This window comes from Dermochelys coriacea, chromosome 7 (assembly GCF_009764565.3).
Source record: "Dermochelys coriacea isolate rDerCor1 chromosome 7, rDerCor1.pri.v4, whole genome shotgun sequence".
Classification (NCBI taxonomy): Eukaryota; Metazoa; Chordata; order Testudines; family Dermochelyidae; genus Dermochelys; species Dermochelys coriacea.
The window spans coordinates 92,517,356-92,540,606 of record NC_050074.1 but is presented as its reverse complement, the minus strand read 5'-3'; the positions used below and the strand labels follow the sequence as shown (position 1 = coordinate 92,540,606).

Here is a 23,251-nt window from a genome sequence, read left to right as displayed (position 1 = left end):
CAAACAAAAAACAAAACAACAATCCAAAGCTGTAGCACCTCTCCTTACCACACATGTAATCACAAGTCATGTGTACCATACAGTTTTAAATCACCACTGTACTTCCCCACCGAAATCCCACCCTCAACTGCCTCAGCATAGCTAATATGAGTTATATGGTACACAAAGACTTTTAACATCATGTTACATGCATTTAAAGTCATGTTTTGGGCTAAATATATCAAAACATACCATTAGGAATATTTTTAACTGGCTCTAATACAAATCAGATACACAAGGGACAATGTGTTTCAATTTTAAGATAGGATTCCACTTCCAGTACAGTGAGGTACACAAAAACCGATCACGGTAATAGATCTAATTGTGTACTGTAAATTTTAAAAAGCTTGTGTTCAGTGTAGGACTTACCTCATCTAGCTCATTACTCTTCCTTTTCCTTCTTGTCTTGGGCATTTTAACAGTCACTGGTAAGGCACTGCCTTGGTGTTTCACTTCCATTTTATTGGGATGCAGAGGTGTGAACTGAATCTCCATCTCAGATTTAGGAAACCTGCTACCTTTCCCATTTTCTGTAGATACTTCAGAAGAGTCCAGAACAGTGTCTGAATGGTCCTGCAGACACATGGGGTGAATTAAAGGGAACAAAAATGTTGTCAAACAAGCTTTAAAATAACTTTGGGATATGAAAAATAAAAAGTTAACATAGCCCTTGAAAACATCCACACACTCAGTAGCTATTGGCATTTGGGAAACTTCCCATGGCATGTGAGGAGCCTACATCTTCAACTGTTGTAAAATGTAAGCTTTTTTTTTTTTTAAACAAAAACAAAAAAAATAAGTTTCTAGCTTTCATGATTGCGAATATAAAAGTTTCCAAACGTGAACCCAATGCAGTGCTTTCTTTACTGAGTCATCTCCTAGGGGATACAGACAACTCCAGCTTTGCTTTATAGCTGCTTACTGCTTTCCGAAGCAACAATAGAGAGCAAGTAATATGATTGAAAAGTTTGTGCTGCTGCTGCTCAGAATCCTGTGGGCAGCAGCAAAGCTCATTAGAATCACATCAGTTTCACTCTACTGCTCCTTGGAAATAAGCCAAGGACAGGAGCTATTCAGGGAGAGGACAAGCTAAAAACAGGCTAGAGAAGTGATAGAGTATCAGACCCTTCCACACTTCTATATTAGCAAAGATGGTAGAGGTGTAGGGTACTGAGACCTTGCTCCCCTCCAGCAGCAAGAAAGCTCAGAGGTTGAGGAAAAGAAGGAAGAAAGTTAAAACTCCTTCTTTCTAACAGCTCCCACTAGGGTTCCTAACTTACAGCTGACATAGAAGATGGAGCGCACATCCAGGAACAGTAGTCTAGTAAGAATCCCTGCACCTTCTCATTTCCAAAACTAGGGGTGGATCTATAACGATATCACTCGTTATGTAGATGTCATGTTAATAAAGATTTGGCAGTACAAAAGTTCAAGTTAAATGAGAGTTGGGACTTTTGTCCATCTTATAAACGTGCACAGGATCTGAAGAAGGCGTATCAAACTCGCCTTAAGTGTAGCCCATTTAAAGTGCCTTAAAAAAAAAAAAAAGTCTCATCTAAGACTCACTCATTTTGCAAACACAGTTGGTCCTTAATTAGATCCCATGAAGTAGGTATTATACTTCTTTTATAAAAATGCAAAGGGGTAATGGGATTCACCACGTCTGTGGCAGAGCCAGGAAACTGCCCACCACCAATCTCTCCCTCCCTTTAGCATGGCTCTTATTGCTTTTGTCAGTATAGCGACAGGCATTAGTGAAAAGCCTGGTTACCTCTGAAGCAGCTAGAAACAAAGAACCAGCATCGAGTGATCTGTCAGTTCTCCACAAGCCACCAGGAAGAGGCCTGTGGACTACAGTTTGAGAACTTCTATCTTAAAACATTATACAGTTAATTTCTTTAACTTTATTGTGTCTATTAGACAAAAGCTTTATCACCATATATCACCTAAAAGCAAGTTATATACCAACCTCAGTTTCATCTAAGGAAGACACACTGCTTGAACATTGTGATAATAGATTGTCTTTAACTTCATTGCAATTTATTGGGATACTTTGTCCAGCTATAGGATTATTCTCTCTCTGTTTTTCCTTAAACTGTAGAAGATTTAGAATGAGTCACAACAATGTTAGAGTGTAAGCTTCAGAATTATGTTTGAGCTACCTATATGTTTCAATAGAAAAGCTCAATACGTTTAAGTTCATGAATGTTTGTACAGGAAGACAATATTAAACCATTTCAAAAGACCCATGCAGTTAATATCCAAAGCTACTTATTTTTGTAAGAAACATTTCACTATTACTATACCATGAAAATATTCAGACCTGATAATTTTCTGTTAGCAGCTTCTCTCCTCATTCATAACAAATGGGTAATGGACTGCCATCTGGGGAATTTGGAGGTGGTTTTATGTTGGTTGACTCATGACTGAGTCCTGCTCTTCAGCTCTGGCCACCAGAAAATGTTCTTCCAAAGGTGCAGATTCACGCCAGCAACCAATTAATAGCAATAAAACAAGAACTTGAAATTACTGAAACTAACCTTAGAGCAACTGTATGTGTGCGTCTCCCTTCAGAGAAAAAAATTATTATTTTTACAGATTGTGTAACAATCATTTACCAAATTACCAGATTGGGTTCAATGAACTAGAAGCTGCTAACAGAAAGAAAATAATCAGGTAAGAAATTTCTCATTCTGCTGTCCAGCTTCACTCCTCATTTACACCAAATGGGCAGTAGCAAGCAGCAATGCACAGAAGAAGAGAGGGTTAGTGAGTGGAAGGATAAAGCAGAATTTAAACTATTGTTGTTATGGTAGGTAGAAATAGGAAGGAACATGAAGTTTCCACAATATAAATTGAAAGCTTTGTAACTTGAGGAATTATTTGGGAACAAACCAGAAGCACCTTTGTACCAACGGATGCCTCTGTAGTATGAAATCTACTTTGCAAGTTTCCCTCAGGTGAGGCTCAGACACTTTCTTCCCACAGTGCCACTGGAGGGAACCTTGATTCCCTCAGTGAATGGTTTCCCAGATGCGTAGTGTGCCAACTGGTGCAAGATTTTACCATTTTGTCTGTGGCAACCTTGAGGTTCTATGGCATTTTGGATGTAATCATGAAAAGGGTACAATTGGCATATGTATGCTGCATGCCTGAGATATATCCTCTTTAGAGCTCTAGGAATACCTTCTTATGCTACAATCTTCCAAAGGGGTGTTCAAGATTGGAACAATGATGGGCGAACTATTTCCTGTGAATTGTGGGAACAAGAACTTGCCCGGGGACAAAGGTTTCTGGAGCTATCAGAATAACCTTTTCCTTAAGATAGAGTGGTTCTTGTACAGATTGAGGAACTAATTTCAAAATTTGTCTTTTAGAAGTAACGGCAACTACAAAAGCTGACCCCAGGTTTATCTAATTTGGGAGTTCTGATAATCTTGGTACCCGAGGGTATTCAGTTGGGAAGTCCAATGTGCCTGCATAAAAGAAAGCTGCTAGGAATGTAATCCACTTTTCTAAAGATGCTTGGTTGTAGGATTCCAGCCAGCCATCCTGGAGAAACTATAGGGTAGCAAAGATATTTTGTGATTATTATAAATTATTTGTATTATCGTGGTACCTTGAGGCCCAGGCACCATTTTGCTGCACACTGTACAAACATGTGAGGCACTCTCTGACACAAAGAGTTGACCGCTTTCCTTCACACCAGAAATTTGACCAGATCAATGAACGAAAATGTATTGGTTGAGTTCTATCTGGATATCAAAATGTATCAACAAGACCAACAGAGAATCCCTGCTGAACTATACTTCTTTAGATACCCAGGTGGCCCAGATCTGGAGTGGTCTTAGAAAAAGTGGGTGGAGTCCGTAGAAAGAGCTTTTTGAGCGAGAAATTATTAGCAGAGCACTGCAGAGGCACCCCAGGCCACAAGTTGGCTCTTGGGTGGTTGCTAAACCTGTTACATGGATGTAAGAGGAAACTTCCCCTGTGGCCAAGTTATTCTGAAATTCCTACTAGTGCATTTCTTGCACATTCTTCTGAAGCAGCTGGTGCTGGCCATCATCAAAGAGAGAATACTGGACTAGGTGGACCACTGGTCTGGTCTTTTATAGTCATGTCACTGATAGAGGTGTCTAAGTAAACTAAAAGGGAATACACTCAGATGCTGAAAAACTGTACAGCACAGGGTGTGAGCTAGAGATACTTTCCATTTTCCAGATGAGGGTCCATAATCAAGGTTTTCATGCAACACTAATGCTCTGCAAGTTGCACACTCGTTCAGTAAATTTCCAGGTGGAATTTAAAGTACTGGTTTTATCCTATAAATCCTGAATGCTTTGGAACCTAGTTATCTGTAGGACCACGCCTCTCTCTGCACCATACTGCTAGAGTTCAGATCAACAGAGGTACTTGAGTTGGAATTCCATTCACACAGACCTACAGAAGCTGCTAAAGGGGGAATTTGGTCTCCTCAGCTCTTGAGGACAGAGCTTCTATCTAGGTAGGTTCTGAAGCCTAACTTTTCTAATAGGCATTTACAGAGATTGGGTTTTCATAAGTGGAGAAGTTGATATTTTATTGGCTAGAGAGTGTCTTTGATTTTAGTGGGAGAATTTATGAAGTAAAAGAATTTGTACTTAGAAATTTGGTTAATCACTACCTGTGTTAAATTTTGGGAGGTACCAAGAGCTTTGGGATGGATGCCAGTGAAATTGAAAATAAACTATTGTAAGTAGTTTCTGATATTTATAGAAAGTGTTTGCTAAACATAAGGTTACCTGTTTACTATGGAGGTATTCATTCACTTTATTTTGTCCTTCAGGTAATGCAGTTAGCTTTAAAGTTTTAGGATTTTCGTGACAAGAAAGTTGTTTTAGCTTCTTTATAGTGTCATCTTTTTCAGCCATCTGTCTTCTTAGTTCTTCTATTGCAGTTCCATAATCCTGTTTAACACATTACAATCTAACTACATATATTGAGAAAGGATTGGCAAAATACAAATTTGACAGGCATACTTACTCAAAAAAAAAAAGGCAAGAAATCGGCTAGACTCGCATGTTTAACAATTAAACAATTTTTTTTTTAAAAGGCAACCTAATTCTCTGCATTAATTTGATAATCATAGAAGGTACCTGAAACCAATGCCAGTTGATAAAGGGGCACAGAGGGCATACATAGAGGTTACAGGGATTCCCAAGCTTGGCATATACATTCTAGTTCACCAAAGAGAGTCATGTAAGGTCTAATAACAGCTTATGTGATACTAATTATGATCATCATCATCATCTGTATGTACTGCTACTATGTAAAGAGTTATGTATATATAATGAAAATATGTTCTTATAGTTTGCAATTAAGAGATGAAAAACTGGTTTCCTGTCAGACCCGAAATGTTTATCCATCTGTTGAAATGTGAATTGGAGTATTGTCTCATTAAAAATCACCAGTCTGAGCTCAATACGTATTGTGACATGGCAGACCAGGTGCCAGCTCAAGCCCTCAAGCTCACTGAACACTGACAAATGCATAGCTGGAAACCAGTCTGACTCACCTGTGCATTAGTGTTGTCAAAATAGATATTAGAGTTCTAAGAAAGTATTTAGTGGTTACACTTTATGAAATGCTTGTAGGATGCTGCATGTATTAATATTAGTTATCATATCTGTATCCCATGTTCTAAGGTAGTATTTGTTTGCTCTGTAACTATAAGAGTGTTTGCTAAAACAAACAAACACACACACAAACACACACTTTGAGGGCTAATAAAATATTTACCAAGCAGTCAATAAAATGTGAGGACAATAAGGACCAAGCACTTTCCAAAGTACCACAGATAGGAAAGAAGCATTACCAGTTTACACAGAGAGGTGTCATCTCCTCCCCAACAAAAGAAGGCCTATAAACACCAGACAAACCATTGTGGAACATCAGAGGACAAAAGACCGATTGCTTCCCCCGACCCATTAAGCTGGTATGTGCACAAGCCCTTGTCCCATCACATCCTGAATGCCTGGGGAAGAGGATAAATATCCCTATCAAAAAGTAACTGTGATCATTATGCTTCTTGGAATGTGGAGAGGGCAATATTTCTAAGCATAAGCAAAGGAGCCCCAAGCTGCTTAGTTTGGGTTAGCCCCAAAGGACCTATTGCATATTACAGCAACATCTGTTACCCTTTTTATTCCTGACAGAATGCTGCGTCCCTGCGGGGGCACAGAATTCATATGGCCCACATATTTCTGTGCCCCCCACCTCCCCCCCGTGCAGAAAAATGCAAAAAAAAATCTGCCAGGGGACATGCGCCTCTTGTTCAGCAGCCCAGGCAGCATGTCTCTTCTGGAGCAGCCTCAGAGATGGGGGGAGGGAGCTGAGCGTGCTTGCCTGCGTGCGTAGGTGCCAACTTTTCCCAGTGCTGGTGGGAGCTCGCCCCCAGCCCTACCCCAACTCCACCCCTGTTCTGCCCACATTTCAATCCCTTCCCCAAAGTCCCCTTCCTGTCCCTATTGGACTCCTTCCTCAAATCCCCGCCCCAGCCTCACCTCTTCCCGGAGTGTGCTGCATTCCCCCTTCTCCCCCCTAGCACTTGCTGCCACGAAACAGCTGTTTCGCTGCGGCAAGCACTGGGAGCTAGGGGGAGAAGCGGGGACAGGGCGTGCTCAGGGGAAAGGGAGGAGGTAGAGGTGGAGGGGAGGTGAGTTGGGGCGGCAGGGAGCTGCCGGTGGGTGCAAAGCACCCACTAATTTTTCCCCTGTGCGTGCTCCAGCCCCAGAGCACCCACAGAGTCAGCGCTTATGCCTGCGTGGTTGATCACCGTCGTGGGAGGGAGGGGCTGGGCGTACGTGCGTGCCAAAAAAAACCAAGAGAAAAAGACTGTCCCACTCGCTTGCAACTGCAACTCACTGGTGTGGAAGGATAGGGCTTTTTATTATGGACAAGGCAGGCACGGAGGCAGAAATGTAGCAGTCTGCCTCTGTAGTAACATTGTTAATGTTCCTATTGTTAGTTAACTGTTCCCATCCTTAGTCAATTCCCACAGGAGCATAAAACCTGTAAAAGGGAATCCTCAGCTAGGAAGATCAATGTGTTTTCTCACTTATTTCCTGTGCCAAAAGTGGTACAATGGGGTTAGATTACAACTCAGGATTTATTTTACTTACCCATTTAAAAAAAAAAAAAAAAAAAAAAAAAAAAAAAAAGACTGTGAAGGCTAATAAAATATTTACCAAGCAGTCAATAAAATGTCAGGACAATCAGAACTAAGCACTTTCCAAAGTACCCAGTCAGATCCAGGACAATGGTTAGCAAAACTGTATGACTTTCATGTGTGAAAGTCTGAGCAATTTAAAATGACACTCTTTTTTTTATTTTTTTTTTTTTTTTTTGCTGTTTGGTATTCTGTAATGTAATTTAAATGAAAATTCAGGATTATAACTGGAATGCAGAGCATTAGTTACCAGATGTTTGTAACTTAACTTTCATGTGTTTAGGAAATGCTGAATAGTTATTGTGACTTTTTTCTGTATTGTTTTGGTAATTTATTTAAACTACAATGGTGTGATTATATTGCATTATTTTGACAAATAAATTATGCAAAATTTTCAATATTTTGGCTCAGAATCCCCTCAGGAGTACTTTTTTAACCTAAGACTAACTCATTTGTGTGTGTATGTTTACCTGTTTTAACCTTGTAAATAACTCATTTCTTTTTCCTAGTAAATAAATCTTCAGTTAGTTTATTTCAAGGATTGTCTTTGATAAGAGATTTAAGGTACAACTGACCTCCTGTACTGGGTGTAACCTGAATACTACTGTCTTTTTTGGCATAAGAGACAATCTGCCACAAAGGAAGGCTTGCCTGGGTGGCAAGATAGACCAGAGTGCCAAAGAGGACTGTCTGACTTCATGTTGAGACTATTGTAGTCCTTTAGGAGTTCACACTTCTTACTTGGTCGGTGAAAACTAATTATAGAATATACAATCAGTTTAGGGTTTGTGCCCTGTTCCTTTACAGTCTACCCTGCGGTTAGCACTCACTCTTGTGAGCCGCTCTAGACAGCTTGACACAGATTAAGGATTGTAAGAATTATCAGGAAGAGAAAAACAGCATGGGGAAAAGAGTGTTTTCTAGGAGTACACTTCAAACGTTTACTGGACTACAGTGTGGGGGGCAAGGAAAGCACCCTGTTATCCTGCACCTAGGAAGTTGTCGGGCTGTGTGAAAACATTTATGAAAACAATATCACAACCAGCCTTGGTTGGAAGTGCTGCAAAAAAGGCTTTGGGCAAAAGAAGACTGCTTTAGACAGGAGGTTAGCTGTTAAATTAAGTTTAGTCTCCAGAAAGCAATTGTTGATTTTGTTTTATATGTACCCCTTCCGTTTCCATTATCCTTCCTCAGTATCTGTTAAATATTATCAAAAACCAAGAAACTTATGATTGTTTTAACTACAAATGTAACTCAGTGTTATAAGGAGCTGATCCTGAATTGAATCAAACAAGCTGGTGAATACCCTGTTCCTTTGGGAACAGCAGACCTGGTAACACTGAGTATTCAGAGGATAAATGGATGAACACTGTGAGGGGATGCTTCAAAGGGGCTCAGGAACTGAGGTGCACCTATTGTTAACCTGCAAGGCAAAGTAAGGGCTGGCATAGCCCAGAAGAAACTGTTTGGGTGGCTAACAGATTGCAGGTGTGTTGGGGAACAGACACCCAGTTAAGCAAAAGCAAGTCTTCCTCAAGCTGGAGACAGGAGTGGTTAACAAGGTGATTCAGTCCTGGGCACTTGAGAACTGTCACAGTACCAGAAAACACATACAGCATGGAAAGAAGCAGCCTAATCTTCCTCATGCTATTCTGCCTATGCAGTTCAGTCCTAATAGAGGTATAATGCGTTCAGTCCCCATACCCCTTCATTCATAACCTCTCTGCCAGGACTGGCAATAAAGGCGATAATTGTCTTGGTGGTGTGTGATATGAATACCTGTCCTCAAGAAACTGGACAGAGACCCCATTAATTGATTTAATAAATCACCAATCAGCCGTCAAATGTCAGCTAATTTAGTTCCCACTTTTCATGTTTAAGACTTACAAATGCATTGTAACAGGATTTGTTCCGTTTCTGACACTGGCCAAAACAGGAAGTTGAGAAAGCGAAGGAAATAACAAAATGTTTGGAATTTTTATTTTGAGTTTAATTTGAAAGTTGGGTTAACTCTTTCGTTTGTTTTTTGCTTCTTTTTTTTTTTTTTTCTTCCCCCTCGTCATGCCACTGTGCCTCCTGATCTTGACCTGGACCAGAGATGGAAGTGAAAAGCCAACAAAGGCTATTTCTCATGGAATTTTCAGGGTGAGTAGTCCAAGAAAATACTACAAGTTTCATAAGAAAGCCTGCTGGAGATTTCCAGTCCAGTTTCTTGATCACAGAGTTCAAATAAACTTCAAATGCTTTTCTGAACCACTGAACCTTTTGGAAGTTCACCCACCACTAATGCCAGTTCATTTCCAAAGCAAGCTATGGGGCTGGTTTTATTTTTTTAAACTTGCTTTTAAACACTGAAATGTTGAAAATATTTGAAGCCAACACAGCTCTGAAATCAAGACTGCAACAATATGATAATGCTATACAGAACTAATAGATAACAAATCAAAATGAACAGAAGGAGAATTAAGCTGACCTTTCCTGAACCCGCTAATGTGGTATGTTTCAGTTCCTCTATTTCTTTGTCTTTTTGAATGTTGCTAGAAACCAAAGCACTGAGCTGTACTTCCAAAGCTGTGACTAGCTGATCTCTTTCTTTACGCCACTTTTGCAGGTCATTATCCTTTTCTGCCAGCTGTGCAGTAAGCTTCTCCTAAACGAAAATGGAAAGTGATTAGAGAAGCACCTTCAGTTTGAACTGTCCCAAATACGTGGTTTCAAATGATTAACTATTATATTTAAGCTCAAAAAGAAAGACCCTATTAATCTAGGAAATTAAGCCTACGTAAGTATTCTATTTCACAAAGGGAAACAAGTAATTTCATTTGACAGTGTATAAAAACAAAAGAGGTTTTAAATAAATCTTGTTCCCACATGCTCTTTTCAAGAGCAGAATTTCAGTAAAAAAAGCCCCTCCAACTATTGATGCAACTAACCTGACTGTTTCTCATGAGTATTTTACAAGCTAGCCAACATAAATTTGAAGAGTAAACTAAGGGTTCATCTACAGTTGAGCTAGGAGATGCAATTTCCAACTCTGCTCAAGCTAGCATCTAAAAATACCAGGTACGTCCATGGTAGCCTGGGTTGCTGCCTGAGTACAATTGCACCGAACCCCTAAGTACATAGTCAGGTGACTAGCCTAAGCGGCCACCCACATTGTGGAATAGTATCAGCCTTATCACTAGATCTTATTTATACCTCCTGCCACACCTTGCCGTGAAAGTGGTAGGATGGGAAAACAGTGATGTTCTCCCCCGACACACACTATTGCTCCAACCCCTCAGACAGAGACAAACACCTACAAGATCTCTATCATGCATTCCTACAACTACAATACCCACCTGCTGAAGTGAAGAAACAGATTGACAGAGCCAGAAGAGTACCCAGAAGTCACCTACTACAGGACAGGCCCAACAAAGAAAACAACAGAACGCCACTAGCCATCACCTTCAGCCCCCAACTAAAACCTCTCCAACGCACCATCAAGGATCTACAACCTATCCTGAAGGACAACCCATCACTCTCACAGATCTTGGGAGACAGGCCAGTCCTTGCTTACAGACAGCCCCCCAATCTGAAGCAAATACTCACCAGCAACCACACACCACACAACAGAACCACTAACCCAGGAACCTATCCTTGCAACAAAGCCCGTTGCCAACTCTGTCCACATATCTATTCAGGGGATACCATCATAGGGCCTAATCACATCAGCCACACTATCAGAGGCTCGTTCACCTGCGCATCTACCAATGTGATATATGCCATCATGTGCCAGCAATGCCCCTCTGCCATGTACATTGGCCAAACTGGACAGTCTCTACGTAAAAGAATGAATGGACACAAATCAGACGTCAAGAATTATAACATTCAAAAACCAGTTGGAGAACACTTCAATCTCTCTGGTCACTCGATCACAGACCTAAGAGTGGCTATCCTTCAACAAAAAAGCTTCCAAAACAGACTCCAACGAGAGACTGCTGAATTGGAATTAATTTGCAAACTGGATACAATTAACTTAGGCTTGAATAGAGACTGGGAATGGATGAGTCATTACACAAAGTAAAACTATTTCCCCATGGTATTTCTCCCCCCCACCCCACCCCACCCCCCCACTGTTCCTCAGATATTCTTGTTAACTGCTGGAAATAGCCTACGTTGCTTGTCACCATGAAAGGTTTTCCTCCTTTCCCCCCCCGCTGCTGGTGATGGCTTATCTTAAGTGATCACTAAAGCTTATGCTCAAATAAATTTGTTAGTCTCTAAGGTGCCACAAGTACTCCTTTTCTTTTTGCGAATACAGACTAACACGGCTGCTGCTCTGAAACCTATTACAAACTGTATTTTAAACCAATTATAATAGATTTTGCTACAAATCTGGGCTGAAAAATTAGCTTCTCTTCAACCTTCCACAGTCTCTTCCCCCATACCCTTTATAACTGATTTTCTTTTAGAAAAGTCGTTTCCTAAATGGGAGTTCTCCTCAGCTCTGTTGAGGAATCGGTACATTTTCAAGTAAGGACTTCTTTTGGGACTTAACTCAAGAGGTGCGACTTTGAGTCTTTGTGTTCCTTGTTCTCCAATATGTAACTGGGGAGGTAATAACATCGGAAGAATCAACAGATTCATTTTCCGTTATGCCTAAGATCTTTCTTAATAGTTATGGTAAGTGTATGATAAAGAACACTACAAACTGAGCACCTCTGATCTTGACTTTCCTTTAAAATGACAAAAGAAGAAAAAAGAACTCAGTTCTCTGAAGTTCCAAATACCCTCAACTTACAAGAGGAGTTAGGATACCTCACAGGAAGCACTCTGTAGGATCAAGCCCTTTAAATTTCTTTGAAACCTGTTTAAAACATCATGGAAATTAGAATGGATGGTCTATTACTCACCACTTCTGTTTGTTGCTTTACGTGACGTTCTCTATCTTCAGCAAATTTTCTCATCTCTCTGTTTCGGTGATTCTCAGCTTCTTTTGCTTGAGTTATAAGTCCCATTTTTTCTTCCACCCATTTCTTTCTATCAGTTCTATACTTTTCTTCAGTTTCCTGCGTTAAGTAATCAAAAATTTAAAGAGTCAAGTATAAATCTTTTCTTAGCCAGGGAGAAGGCTCTCCAAGGTTAGGCTAATGTTAAATTGACAATCTTTACATAGTGTATGGAGGACACCCAGTTACATTTTTTAGGACAAGACAGACAAACCTAATAGTAAAACAAAGAAATATCAACTCACCAACTGGATACATGCATATTCCTGAAATAAACTTTTACTTATAAAAATAGCACAAAGTTTCTAAAAAAAGACTCTTGGTATAGAATGGTATTATGGGATAAACATTTGTGTTTTGATCTACACCAGAGTATATAACTTTGGCTAATCATAGAACCATAAAAGACTAGGATTGGAAGAGACCTCAGGAACTCATCTAGTCCAACCCCCTGCTCAAAGCAGGACCAATCCCCAACTAAATCATCCCAGCCAGAGCTTTATCAAGCCCGGCCTTAAAAACCTCAAAGATGGAGATTCCACCACCTCCCTTGGTAATCCTTCCAGATTGCCGCTGTGGATGCTTTTTATAGTTCCTTGATTTTTTATAAGGGGGCTCGTATCTGGAGTGGGTGGCCTGACTGGGGGCTTGCTGCGGCTTGAACTTGGCCCTGGCTGGGGCCGGGACATAGAGACCAAGAGTTTTTAATGTCATGCGGTAGTCCTTGAGACTGTGTAACTTCACATTGCTTTTTCCGCGAACAGGGCCTTGCCGTCGAATGGGAGGTCCTGCAAGGAGCTCTGTGCCTCGCTGGACAAACCCAACGACAGGAGCCACGACGCTCTTCTCATGGATGCTGCAGAGGCCATAGATCTTGCAGCTGTATCTGCCGCGTCCAAGACTGCCTGAAGCGCCGCTCTGGCGGCAGCTGTGCCCTCCTCAACCAGAGCCTTAAACTCCTTCTTATCACGCTCCTGAACGGAGTCTGCAAACTTTGGCATTGAGCCCCCCAAGTTAAAGTCATATCTGCCCAGCAGGGCTTGGTGGTTTGCCACCCTCAGTTGGAAGCTTGAGAGGGAATAAATCTTTCTACTGAGTAAGTCTAGTCTCCTCGAGTCCTTATTCTTAGAGGTAGGAGCGGATTGGCCCCGACGCTCCTTATGGTTGACCGCCTCGACCACTAGAGAGTTTGGGGCAGGATAGGTATACAGATACTCGTGCCCCTGGCAGGCACAAAATACTTTCGTTCTGCCCTCTTAGAAACGGGAGGCAAGGAAGCTGGGGTCTGCCACAGGGCATTTGAGATCTTTGCCACCCCTTCGTGGAGAGGGAGAGCCACCCTGGTTGGCGCTGTAGCTGGAGAGGACATCGAAGAGGGAGTCTGAGGGTTCCTCCACCTCCTGAGCTTGTAGGTTGAGGCTTGATGCCACCCTTTTCAAAAGTTCTTGGTGGGCTTTTGTGTCCTCCTGAGGAACAGTGGGAGGAGGTGCTGGATTGCCTCATCTGGGGAGGATGAGGATGGGGATGGGGATGCGGTACTCTGTATCCCCACCAGTGCCGCAGGTGCCAACACTTGGTCCCCTTCTGAGTGCGGAACTGGGGAGGCGCGCTCTGCTGACCCTTTCCTGGGGGACTGAGAGAGGGAGGCCAACAGTCTTTCCAAGGCTCTTTCCACTCTTTCCCTTTCCACTGAGAAAGCCACCACCGAGGGCCATGTCGGGGCCCACGGGACCCATTAATACCAGGGCACTAGCCAGGAACCCTGGTGCCACTGCACCTGCTGTGGCACCATCAGAGCAGACTCACTGACGGTTGACTCCGAAGGGAGGCTGGGCTGGCATACGATCTACCGCTATTCCAGGATGGGAACGAGTGACAGCATCACGAGCGATGCCAGGCTTGGGACCGTGAATCCGGCATGGAGGAGCGGGAGTACCATCTGTAACGGCTGCTCTGTGAACAGCTCAGATGGGCGGATCTGCGATGGCTGGTTCCCAGCAATCTACACCTTGGGCTGTGGGAGCGGTGCTGTGGTGTGGACCTCGACCGGGACAAAGAGCGAGAGCAGCATCAACGTTGGTACTGCAAAGGGCTACGATAGCTTCTCAGAGTCAGCGACCTCCGGTGCCACCTGTCCCGGTCCTGGCAGGGCACACTGTGATTGCGAGATCTGTAATCCCTTGAGGCGGAGCGGTGCCTGGATCCCCTTCTGCTTGGCATCCAGCCAGACAATCTGGTGGGGGTCAATGGGGACTGGTGCAGGCTGTGAGTGGGATGTTCACTGTATGGAGAGCGGCGTTGGGAACCTTCCCTCGACCGTGAGCAGTGCCGTCCTCTACTGATACTGGTAGAGACATAACCTTGACATAGTCTTGAGCCGCCTGCAGGGCCTCCAGCATGGAGGGCATCCGAATGTGGCCACTGGCGTCCAGGGAAGTCGGCTCAGAGACAGCTGGGCTACTCCGCTCCACTTGAATCGGAGACCGCAAGGTCAATGGGGATCAAGAGCTGCCCAGTGCGGGTCTAGTCTCGCCCCCAGCCTTGCCCCGGTGCCTTGACAGAGAAGACGTCTTCTTCATCATGTTATAGCGTCCCATGGACGGGAAGCAGTGTTGACTGGTGGAAGGTACCATTGGGTTGCTGCACACTGATCCTGCGGTGCTCGGCGCCGACTCGGAGCAGTGCAGAGGTGTTGGGGTCAGGGCCGACTCCATCAAAATGGCTCGGACCCGGATGTCCCGCTCCTTCTTGGTCCGAGGCTTGAAAGATCTGCAAATTTTGCAGCAGTCGCTGAGGTGGTTTTCCCCCAGACAGCATAAACAGTCAGCATACGGATCACTCATAGGCATAGGTCTTTTACAAGCGTTGCATGACTTAAAGCTCAGGGTGCGGGGCATGCCCTGACCTGGGCATACTTATCTATTCTAACTATACTTCTTATTCCCCCCCCGCCCCCCCCCCTTTTTTTTAAAACTACAGTTACTAACTAACTACGAACTAAACACAGTCCAAACAGGGAAAGCTACAGCAGAGCAGTTCCGAAGCACCTTCGCTGGCGGCAAGAAGAAACTGAATGTGTGGGGGGAGTGCGCAGTACCCCTTAAACTGCCCCATAGCAGTGCCACTCCAGGGGTCGCTAGGGGCACTCCCCTATGGGTACTGATAGGGGAAAAACTTCCGGCACCGGTGCACGAGGTGAGCACGCACACCTACTGTGGAATGCACATGAGCAATCACTCAGAAGAAAGAGGTGATATAGCTACTTGCCTGCTTTATATTGAATGCTCTGTGTTTAAAATTAAGTCACCAAATTTTACCTTAAGTCTTTCTTGCAGACTGATTAGTTCTCCACTAACTGCATCTATGTTTTTGTCCTCATGTTTGTTTATTTTTTGTTGACACTCGCTATTACTCTTCTCCAGCTCTTTATATTTCTGCTTCCATTCTTCCAATTCTAGTCAGAATACAAGAAGAAATAATGTGGTTTGCATCAATTTCAAGCTTACCACATTTACACCCTTCTTGTAGTACAGCTCCCACGTTCATCAGTCACAACTACTGCCAAAGCAAAGATATGGCAGAAAAGCCACCACTAGGCCAAATTCTGCAGTCTTTAAACAAAACTCCAATGGTGTTTTGGATTTGGTCCAATATAATAGTTACAAACTCAATGATAAAAGTGGAGAAGTGTTCCTAAGCATCTAAAAAGTATGTTTTTGCTCCTACTCTAGGTAGGTAGTTTACCAGAAGCTAATTTCTCAGTCTCTTCTAATTTGGTCTCTAGCACTTGATCTTGTTCCAGCTGAGTCTGTTCCTGTTCCTCTAATGTCAGTCGCATGTCTTCAATTATTTTCTCTTTTGCACGCAGATCTGAAGATTTAAAAATAGATTTTAAAAAGGAGGCTCCTTTTCTCCACCATTTCCCCCAATTTAGTGTACCCATTAAAAGCTCTGGATCCAAAAGCTGTGTTAAAAAGTACAAGAACACATTTATGCTCTGATGACCAAAGTTCTCACACTTGGGTATCCCTACCCACAAGAGTAACAAAAACTAAAATCCAATCTACCAGCAAAAACGGGCTTATCCCCAAAGGAGATTTGGAGGAAGAGCATTTAGTCATTTGAAAGTTTCCTTGTGAGTGTCTTTTTCCTATACTATACGAGAGGGTACCCACTGTTCAACTGAGGTACATTCATCAAGGTCGCAACACGTGACTATCATTAAGGGTAAGTTTTTGTCATGGATATTTTTATTACAAGTCACAGGCAATAATGAAAAATTCACAGAAGCTCCAAGGGTCCCTCTTGCCTCCCACGGTGGCAGGGATCCCCTCTTCAGCAGGTGGTGGCTGGGAGCAGCAGGGGTCCCTCTTGCCACCTGCAGCAGCTGGGAGCTCCGTGGATTCCCCGCCGTGGGGCCCGCCGTGCAGCCTGCAGTGCCCAGGTGCAGCGGATTCCCCGTGCCTCCCGTGGTGGCCAGGAGCTGAGGGGGAGCTGTGGGGCTTCGCCTTTCCCCTGCAGCTCCCAGCCAGCACTGGCTGAAGTCACTGAGGTCTTTGGAAGTCACAGATTCTGTGACTTCCATGCCCAAATTGCAGCCTTAACTATCATTAACCAGTCAGCATTTTAATCTTTGAGATTTTATTAAAATGGCAGCTCTCACACTTTCTTAGACTTTTAAAATGTTATAAGTGTGGGTATAGCAAACCCACAATCCTTTTTCATTTTATTTTTGGAAATAGAGTTTGGGATTTATATCCTTTGCATCAGCTTCTTGTTTTCTAAGAAACCAACTGACATGGGCTAAACAAAACAGCAGCTCATTATCTGAATGTTTTAAATACTAGGTTTGGAATTTGTTCCATCCAAACAATATTTTTAAAATTTGAACATATTAAAACCCTTTAAGAAAATTATTTACACAATAAGAACTCATTATGCTGCCATTTCATGACAGGATAGGAACAAAAATGGTTATTGCTTACCTTTATATGCATTCTGGTATTGTTTTGAGATTTCTTCTATCTGCTTATTACCCAACAGTTCCTAAGTAGTACATCAAAAGGAAATTAGTACTAATATGTTTGAAAACAAAGATGCACATTGGCATTTGGTAAGAGTCTGGAAAGTCTCACTCAGAGCTTTATTAAATAATGAGATGATACTTAAGAGTGAAGAAATCTGTAATATGTAGCTTTTCCATCTACCAAAGAGGGGCATTCTCACAGCCAGTCTACTGGTGAAAAAGAGAAGGTGTAAACTGAGGCACTTCAACTGTTTATCCAGATACTTCAAGCCAGAATAAGAATATTTGCAGATCAGGTCCCTTGCCCATTCATCTATATATGTACTGAACACTTAGTTCTATCAAAGGCAATTTGATGAGGCACTATTATGAGAAGGTCCTTAAAAATGTTCTTGTCCGTTAAGTTAATTTTAGCATGGTTAGTTCTATTTTACCCTAGTTCCTGTGACTGCCTTACTGCTTAGAAACCTTCTTGTATCATTAGAAACTGATAATTAGCAAACGACAAATGGAGGGCATATCAAGTCGTTTATAAAACTTAAAAAATTTTTAAAATACCTTTTTAAGTTGCTGGATTGTCCGCTGTTTCATATCTAGTTCCTCAGCAAACTGTTTTTTAGTTTTCTCATGTTCATTAACTTTGCTTCTCAATAATTTCTCCTCTGAACGCATTGTGCACACCTGCAAAGCAGTCCATGTCATAAAAGGATAAGCAAAAGTCCACAGTTAATTGTCCTATATTTGTTTGGTTTTTAGATTTAGATGGCATAAATGGATTGTATTTACGAATAGTATTTAATATGTTTACATGACAAGCTTTCAAATAATTAGACAATTCTCCTTTATTTTGATAAATGCAGCTGCAATATATTACATTTTCATCTTAATTAAGAAAGAGGTCCAATCACTGAATGGGAAGATTTACTGTATTATATTGTAGATATCAATGCAGGTAGCTTTGTCAAGCAAAAATTTCAGATTATATATATATATAAATAAATAAATAAAAATTAAGAAGCTAATCTTTTAATTTTAAACGGTAGAGTTTTAAAAAGAGGTTTTGGTTGACATTTGATCTCAGTGCCTTTCCTGACACTTCACAAGTGGTTCAGCATTAAATATTTAGGATGCTGGTTAGATGAAGGACAAGAAGAGCTATTATCCTGGACAGGCAGCAATACATGTAATTAACCACTAGTGCAAGACTCCATACTTTAGCCACTATTTAAAATGCAAAATGGCTATTACTTGCAGTAAGCATTTCATTTTAATTATGCTACTGCTTGGTAGTTACATATTAGTCACTAATACAACTAGAAGTTATTCTCTTTCATTTCCTTTCACAGATCAATGGAATTTGTAACCTTCATTTTTAACCACAAGAGAAACAATATTAGCACTCTCCCTTTCTGATAAACCTTCATCTCCCCACAAAAGGCCAATCAATCTGTTATCTTCAGAGAGAATCTGGTTTCCATCAGTTTAAGAAACAGAAAGTCCCAAAGTTAGTCCTGTAAAACAACATATTCCAGTGACACATGATTAGATTAGTCTGGAAAGTTCTTCTCAGTAACCTGATTTGCCATTATTTCCAAGTCATCTTGAACCCATTGCAAATATAGTACTAGCAAGAATGTTTTTCTTTTCAATATCTACATGTCAAAATATGAGTTACTGTAGTCTTCTCAATAGTTTATAGGTTTTGTATCTATAGTTTTCAGGTTCACTTTTACTCTAGGTTCAGAATTCTAAATCTAAAGATATTAAAAATATTGTTTTAATATTAAATGCTTTAACAATTCATATAACCAAAGATATTTAAGAGAAAATATTTAATTAGCAGAGCTCTACATTTAATCTGCAAAAGAAACATGTTTCCTCTTATGATTACAGACCTCTTTCTGTACTTGCTCAATTTGTTTCTTAGCATCAGCTAGCTTTTCTTTCAGATCTGTATACTCCTCATCTTTCCTCTGACAATCCATTTCTAGCCGCTGTATGAAGGCAGAACTCTCACAGAGTTCTTTATTTAACCTGGAGGAGGAAGGATTAAATATCATTAAGGAAGTTAAAAGAAACTATTATAGAGGAAAGTAAGCTGCAAAGTAATGTTTAATTGAAAATGTGTGTGTGTGCGTGTGCGGTTTTAAAGGACACGTTACTATTAGGTTTTACACTTTTTTTAAAAAAAGTCAAAAAGCTCTGAACTTTGGAACAAAGCTACCTTAGAGAGTTCCTTTTATGTTCCATAAATATAAATGCAAACAAAAACATAAAAAATGGAACTCTGTGACTTAATTAGGGAAGAGGCCTTTCAGCATTTTATAAACTTAGGGCTCAATTCTGTCATCCTTATATTAAGTAGTATTTTATACTTCATAAGCCCCTCTGATTTAAATGGAACTACTTGATCAGTAAAGTGCTACTTACTCAACATGAGTAGACTCAGATTTGAAAGCCAGATAGAACCATCATGATCACATAGTCTGACTTTCAGTACATTGCAGGCCACAGAACCTCACACTCCCTCTCCTTTAATAGACCCCTAACCACTGGCTGAGTTACTGAAGTCCTCAAATCACGATTTAAAGACTTCAAGTTACAGAGAATCCACCATTTACTCTAGTTTAAACCTGCAAGTGACCAATGCCCCAAGTGCAGCAGAAGGCGAACAATCCCCAGGGTCTCTGCCAATCTGACCAAAAGAAAATTCCTTCCCAACCCTAAACATTGCAGACAGTTGGACCATGAGCATTTCAGCAAGAACCAATGGCCAAACACCTGGGAAAGAATTCTCTGTACTAACTCAGAGCCCTCCCCATCCAGTGTCTCACCACTGGCCTTTGGGGATATTTGCTATTAGCTGTCGCAGATCAGCTACATGCCACTATAGGCAGTCTCATCATACCATCCCCTCCATAAATTTATCAAATTCAAGTCTTGAAGCCAGTTAGGTTTTTTCCCCTCCTCCCCCCCCCCCCCGTTTCCCTTGGAAGGCTGTTCCAGAACTTAACTTCTCTGATGGTTAGAAACTTTCATTTAATTTCAAGCCTAAATTTGTTATGGATTGTTTATATCTATTTGTTCTGGGGTCCACATTGGACCTTCACTTAACTTCTCTCCCTCCCTGGTATTTCTCCCTTTGATGTATTTAGAGAGAGCAATCATATCTCCTTTCAGCCTTCTTTTGGTGAGACTAAACAAGCCAAGCTCTTTGAGTCTCGTCTTATAAGGTAGGTTTTCCATTCCTCGGATCATCCTAGTAGCCCTTCTCTGCACCTGTTCCAGTTTGAATTAGTCTTTCTTAAACATGGCAGATCACAATTATACACACTATTCCAGATGAGGTCTCATCAGTGCTTTGTATAATGGTACTAGCAGTTCCCTGGCTCCATTGGAAATATCTGACCTAGGATTGCATTAGCTTTTTTCATGGTCACATCACATTGATGGCTCATAGTCATCCTGTGATCAGTCAATACACCCAGGTCTCTCTCCTCATCTGGAGCTTCTAACTGGAAAGTCCCAAGCTTATAGCAAAATTTTTTGTTGTTAGTCCCTAAGTGCAAGACCCCACACTTTGCACTATTAAATTTAATCCAATTTGTATTACTCTAGTTTTCTAGGTCATCCAGATCTTCTTGTATGATATTCTGGTCCTCCTCCATATTTGCAAGACCTCCCAACTTTGTGTCATCTGAAAATTTTATTAGCACACTCCCACTTTTTGTACAAAGGTCATTAATAAAATTGTTAAATAGGATTGGTTCCAAGACTGATCCCTGAGGAACACCTCTAGTAACCTCCCTCCAGCCTAACAGTTCACCTTTCAGCATGACCTGTCGTAGTCTCCCCTTTACAAGTTTCTTGTCCATCTTCCCTACAACCAGTTCTTCTATGAGGTCCTCACTAATCACCAATACCATATCTAAAATGGCATTGGCTCTTGTTGGTTTGGCAACTATTTGGTGAAGAAATCTGTCAGCTATCACATCAAGGAAAATTTGGGCCCTACTATTATTAATAGCACTTTTTCTTGAATCCATATCTGGGAGGTTAAAGATTCTCAGTCTCAATTCCCAGGAGTATTTATTTCATTAAAAATATTTTTAAATGGCTTTACCCATACTCAGATTGGATCCTGGGGGTCTGTACTATACTCCAAAAACTATCCCAGGTGAGCCTCTGGTAGCCTTCTTCCCCAAAGTCATTTTGATCCAAACAGACTGTTTTATGTATTCCATCACTTCTAATTTTTTTAGTGTACTTCATCATTAATATACAATGCTACTCCACCACCTTTACCATTATTTCAATCTTTCCTGAATAATACCTACCCTTCAATACCTGTACTCCAGTCATGAGTACTATTTCACTATGTTTCTGTTATCTTTATAATATTTGGATTCACTTCCTGCACCAGTAATTCTAGTTCCTCCATTGTGTTACCCAGGCTCCTTGCGTTGGTGCACAAACATCTTAGTTTTGTCTGCTTGGCTTTACCCAGATTCCTCACCCGATTAGGTACAGTCATTCTATTGCCACTATCGCCCACCTGTTAACTTCATTAGACCTCTCTTTCCTCTTAATGTCCATTATCCTACACACTGCTGTTCTTTTCTCCATTGCTATATTCTCTTTCTTGATTTTCTTCCTGGTCAATATTAGAATCAGGTGTGGAGATTACATGAGCATCTCCCAACCACCTCCCCCAGATTCCTAGTTTAAAGCTCTTTTAATCAGTTGTGCTGACCTCCATTCCTGAAGTCTATTGCCCTCCCTACTCAGGTGGGAAAGAACAGTCTTTTGTCTGTGAAAGCCTCCCAGTGGTCAAACATTCCAAAGCCTTCGTTTTAGCACCACTGCCTTAGCCATCTGAGGATTATCATAATCTTGTTTTACCTTCGTTCTCCTCCTCTAGGGTCAGGTAAAGGGAGTGCAATTATGCCTCAGGCTGGTTCCACTCTCCTACTCTCATTTCCTGTTTAAGTTTTCATACTACATCCATCACCAAGTTATCCAACTGTTTACCAAAATTGCTGTTATCATACAACTATTAACATTTTAATATTTTGGACCCAGGTCAAGAGTTATCCGCTTTAAAAAATTGCCATATATGAAGCTTCTGCTCCAACATTTGCACCTGCTACTCCAAAAAGGTTATCTAGTATCAGGATTTCTAACAGGTAGGTTTATATAAGTTTTTCTTGCCTCTGGTTTCCATACAAGAAGTAAATGGTAGATGAATATTAGAGTTCCAAATGCAGAGGCCATTTTAACATAGGAACTACTTTAGTTCACTGAAAGATTGCACACAAATGTAGTAATACAATAATTGGGTATATTCCACTGTATGGCATTAAACAAACTGATGCGGGAGACTCAAACATACCAGGCTCCCCTTATTCATATTCTGAGAGTCCCTTAAACACAAGCTCTTTTCTAGAAGACACTTGAATCTGGTGGATAAAGTGAATAAAATAAATACTCATGATTGTACCATATTTACTTAGCCGGAAAAATCATTAAGCATCTATGTCCATTTCACTAGTGGAGATATAATTTAGTTAGAAATAACTGTAATAATTATGGCAAAAAGATGCATTATCATAAAGTGCAAAAAACTTGGACAGACAGACAAGCTCCACCTGTGAGAAGATATTCTACTCTGACTTTAGAACTTTCTGAAGTTAGAAATAGTTCCCAATTGAAAAGAAGTTAGTACACCTGGTACAAGTATTATCTTATAAAATGGATTGCTTTTACTGTTAATGACAAGTTTAATTGCAATGTCTACATTTGTACTCATGTTTCCTTCCATGTACTGACGCTACCAGGTAGGAATTTACTTACTGGGTTTTATACATTATCAAGATATACAATTAAACAAGTGAAAAAATAGCCAGTAACGTGTACAAATGATTTTCAAAGATAAATTTTAATATCTAAACCACTTCTTAGCAGTTTAATCTGGATAAGTACCCGAGT

At 41.1% G+C, this 23,251-nt stretch overlaps 1 protein-coding gene across 3 annotated transcripts in view; it reads right to left on the bottom strand.

Annotated features, from left to right (window-relative positions):
* KIF20B (kinesin family member 20B) overlaps window positions 1–23,251 on the bottom strand; it is an 86,241-nt gene that overhangs the window by 12,621 nt on the left and 50,369 nt on the right. For 2 of the 3 annotated variants that reach the window (XM_038409702.2, XM_038409704.2), the window contains exons 21-30: window positions 19,159–19,297; window positions 17,822–17,944; window positions 17,223–17,283; window positions 15,982–16,107; window positions 15,555–15,691; window positions 12,142–12,297; window positions 9,720–9,896; window positions 4,821–4,985; window positions 2,009–2,134; window positions 409–612 (exon numbers count right to left, since the gene is read on the bottom strand). In XM_038409702.2, coding sequence (XP_038265630.1) covers window positions 409–612; window positions 2,009–2,134; window positions 4,821–4,985; window positions 9,720–9,896; window positions 12,142–12,297; window positions 15,555–15,691; window positions 15,982–16,107; window positions 17,223–17,283; window positions 17,822–17,944; window positions 19,159–19,297 — 1,414 coding nt within the window. The remainder of the gene's footprint in view (window positions 1–408; window positions 613–2,008; window positions 2,135–4,820; window positions 4,986–9,719; window positions 9,897–12,141; window positions 12,298–15,554; window positions 15,692–15,981; window positions 16,108–17,222; window positions 17,284–17,821; window positions 17,945–19,158; window positions 19,298–23,251) is intronic. The other variant, XM_043518234.1, reaches the window with a different exon arrangement.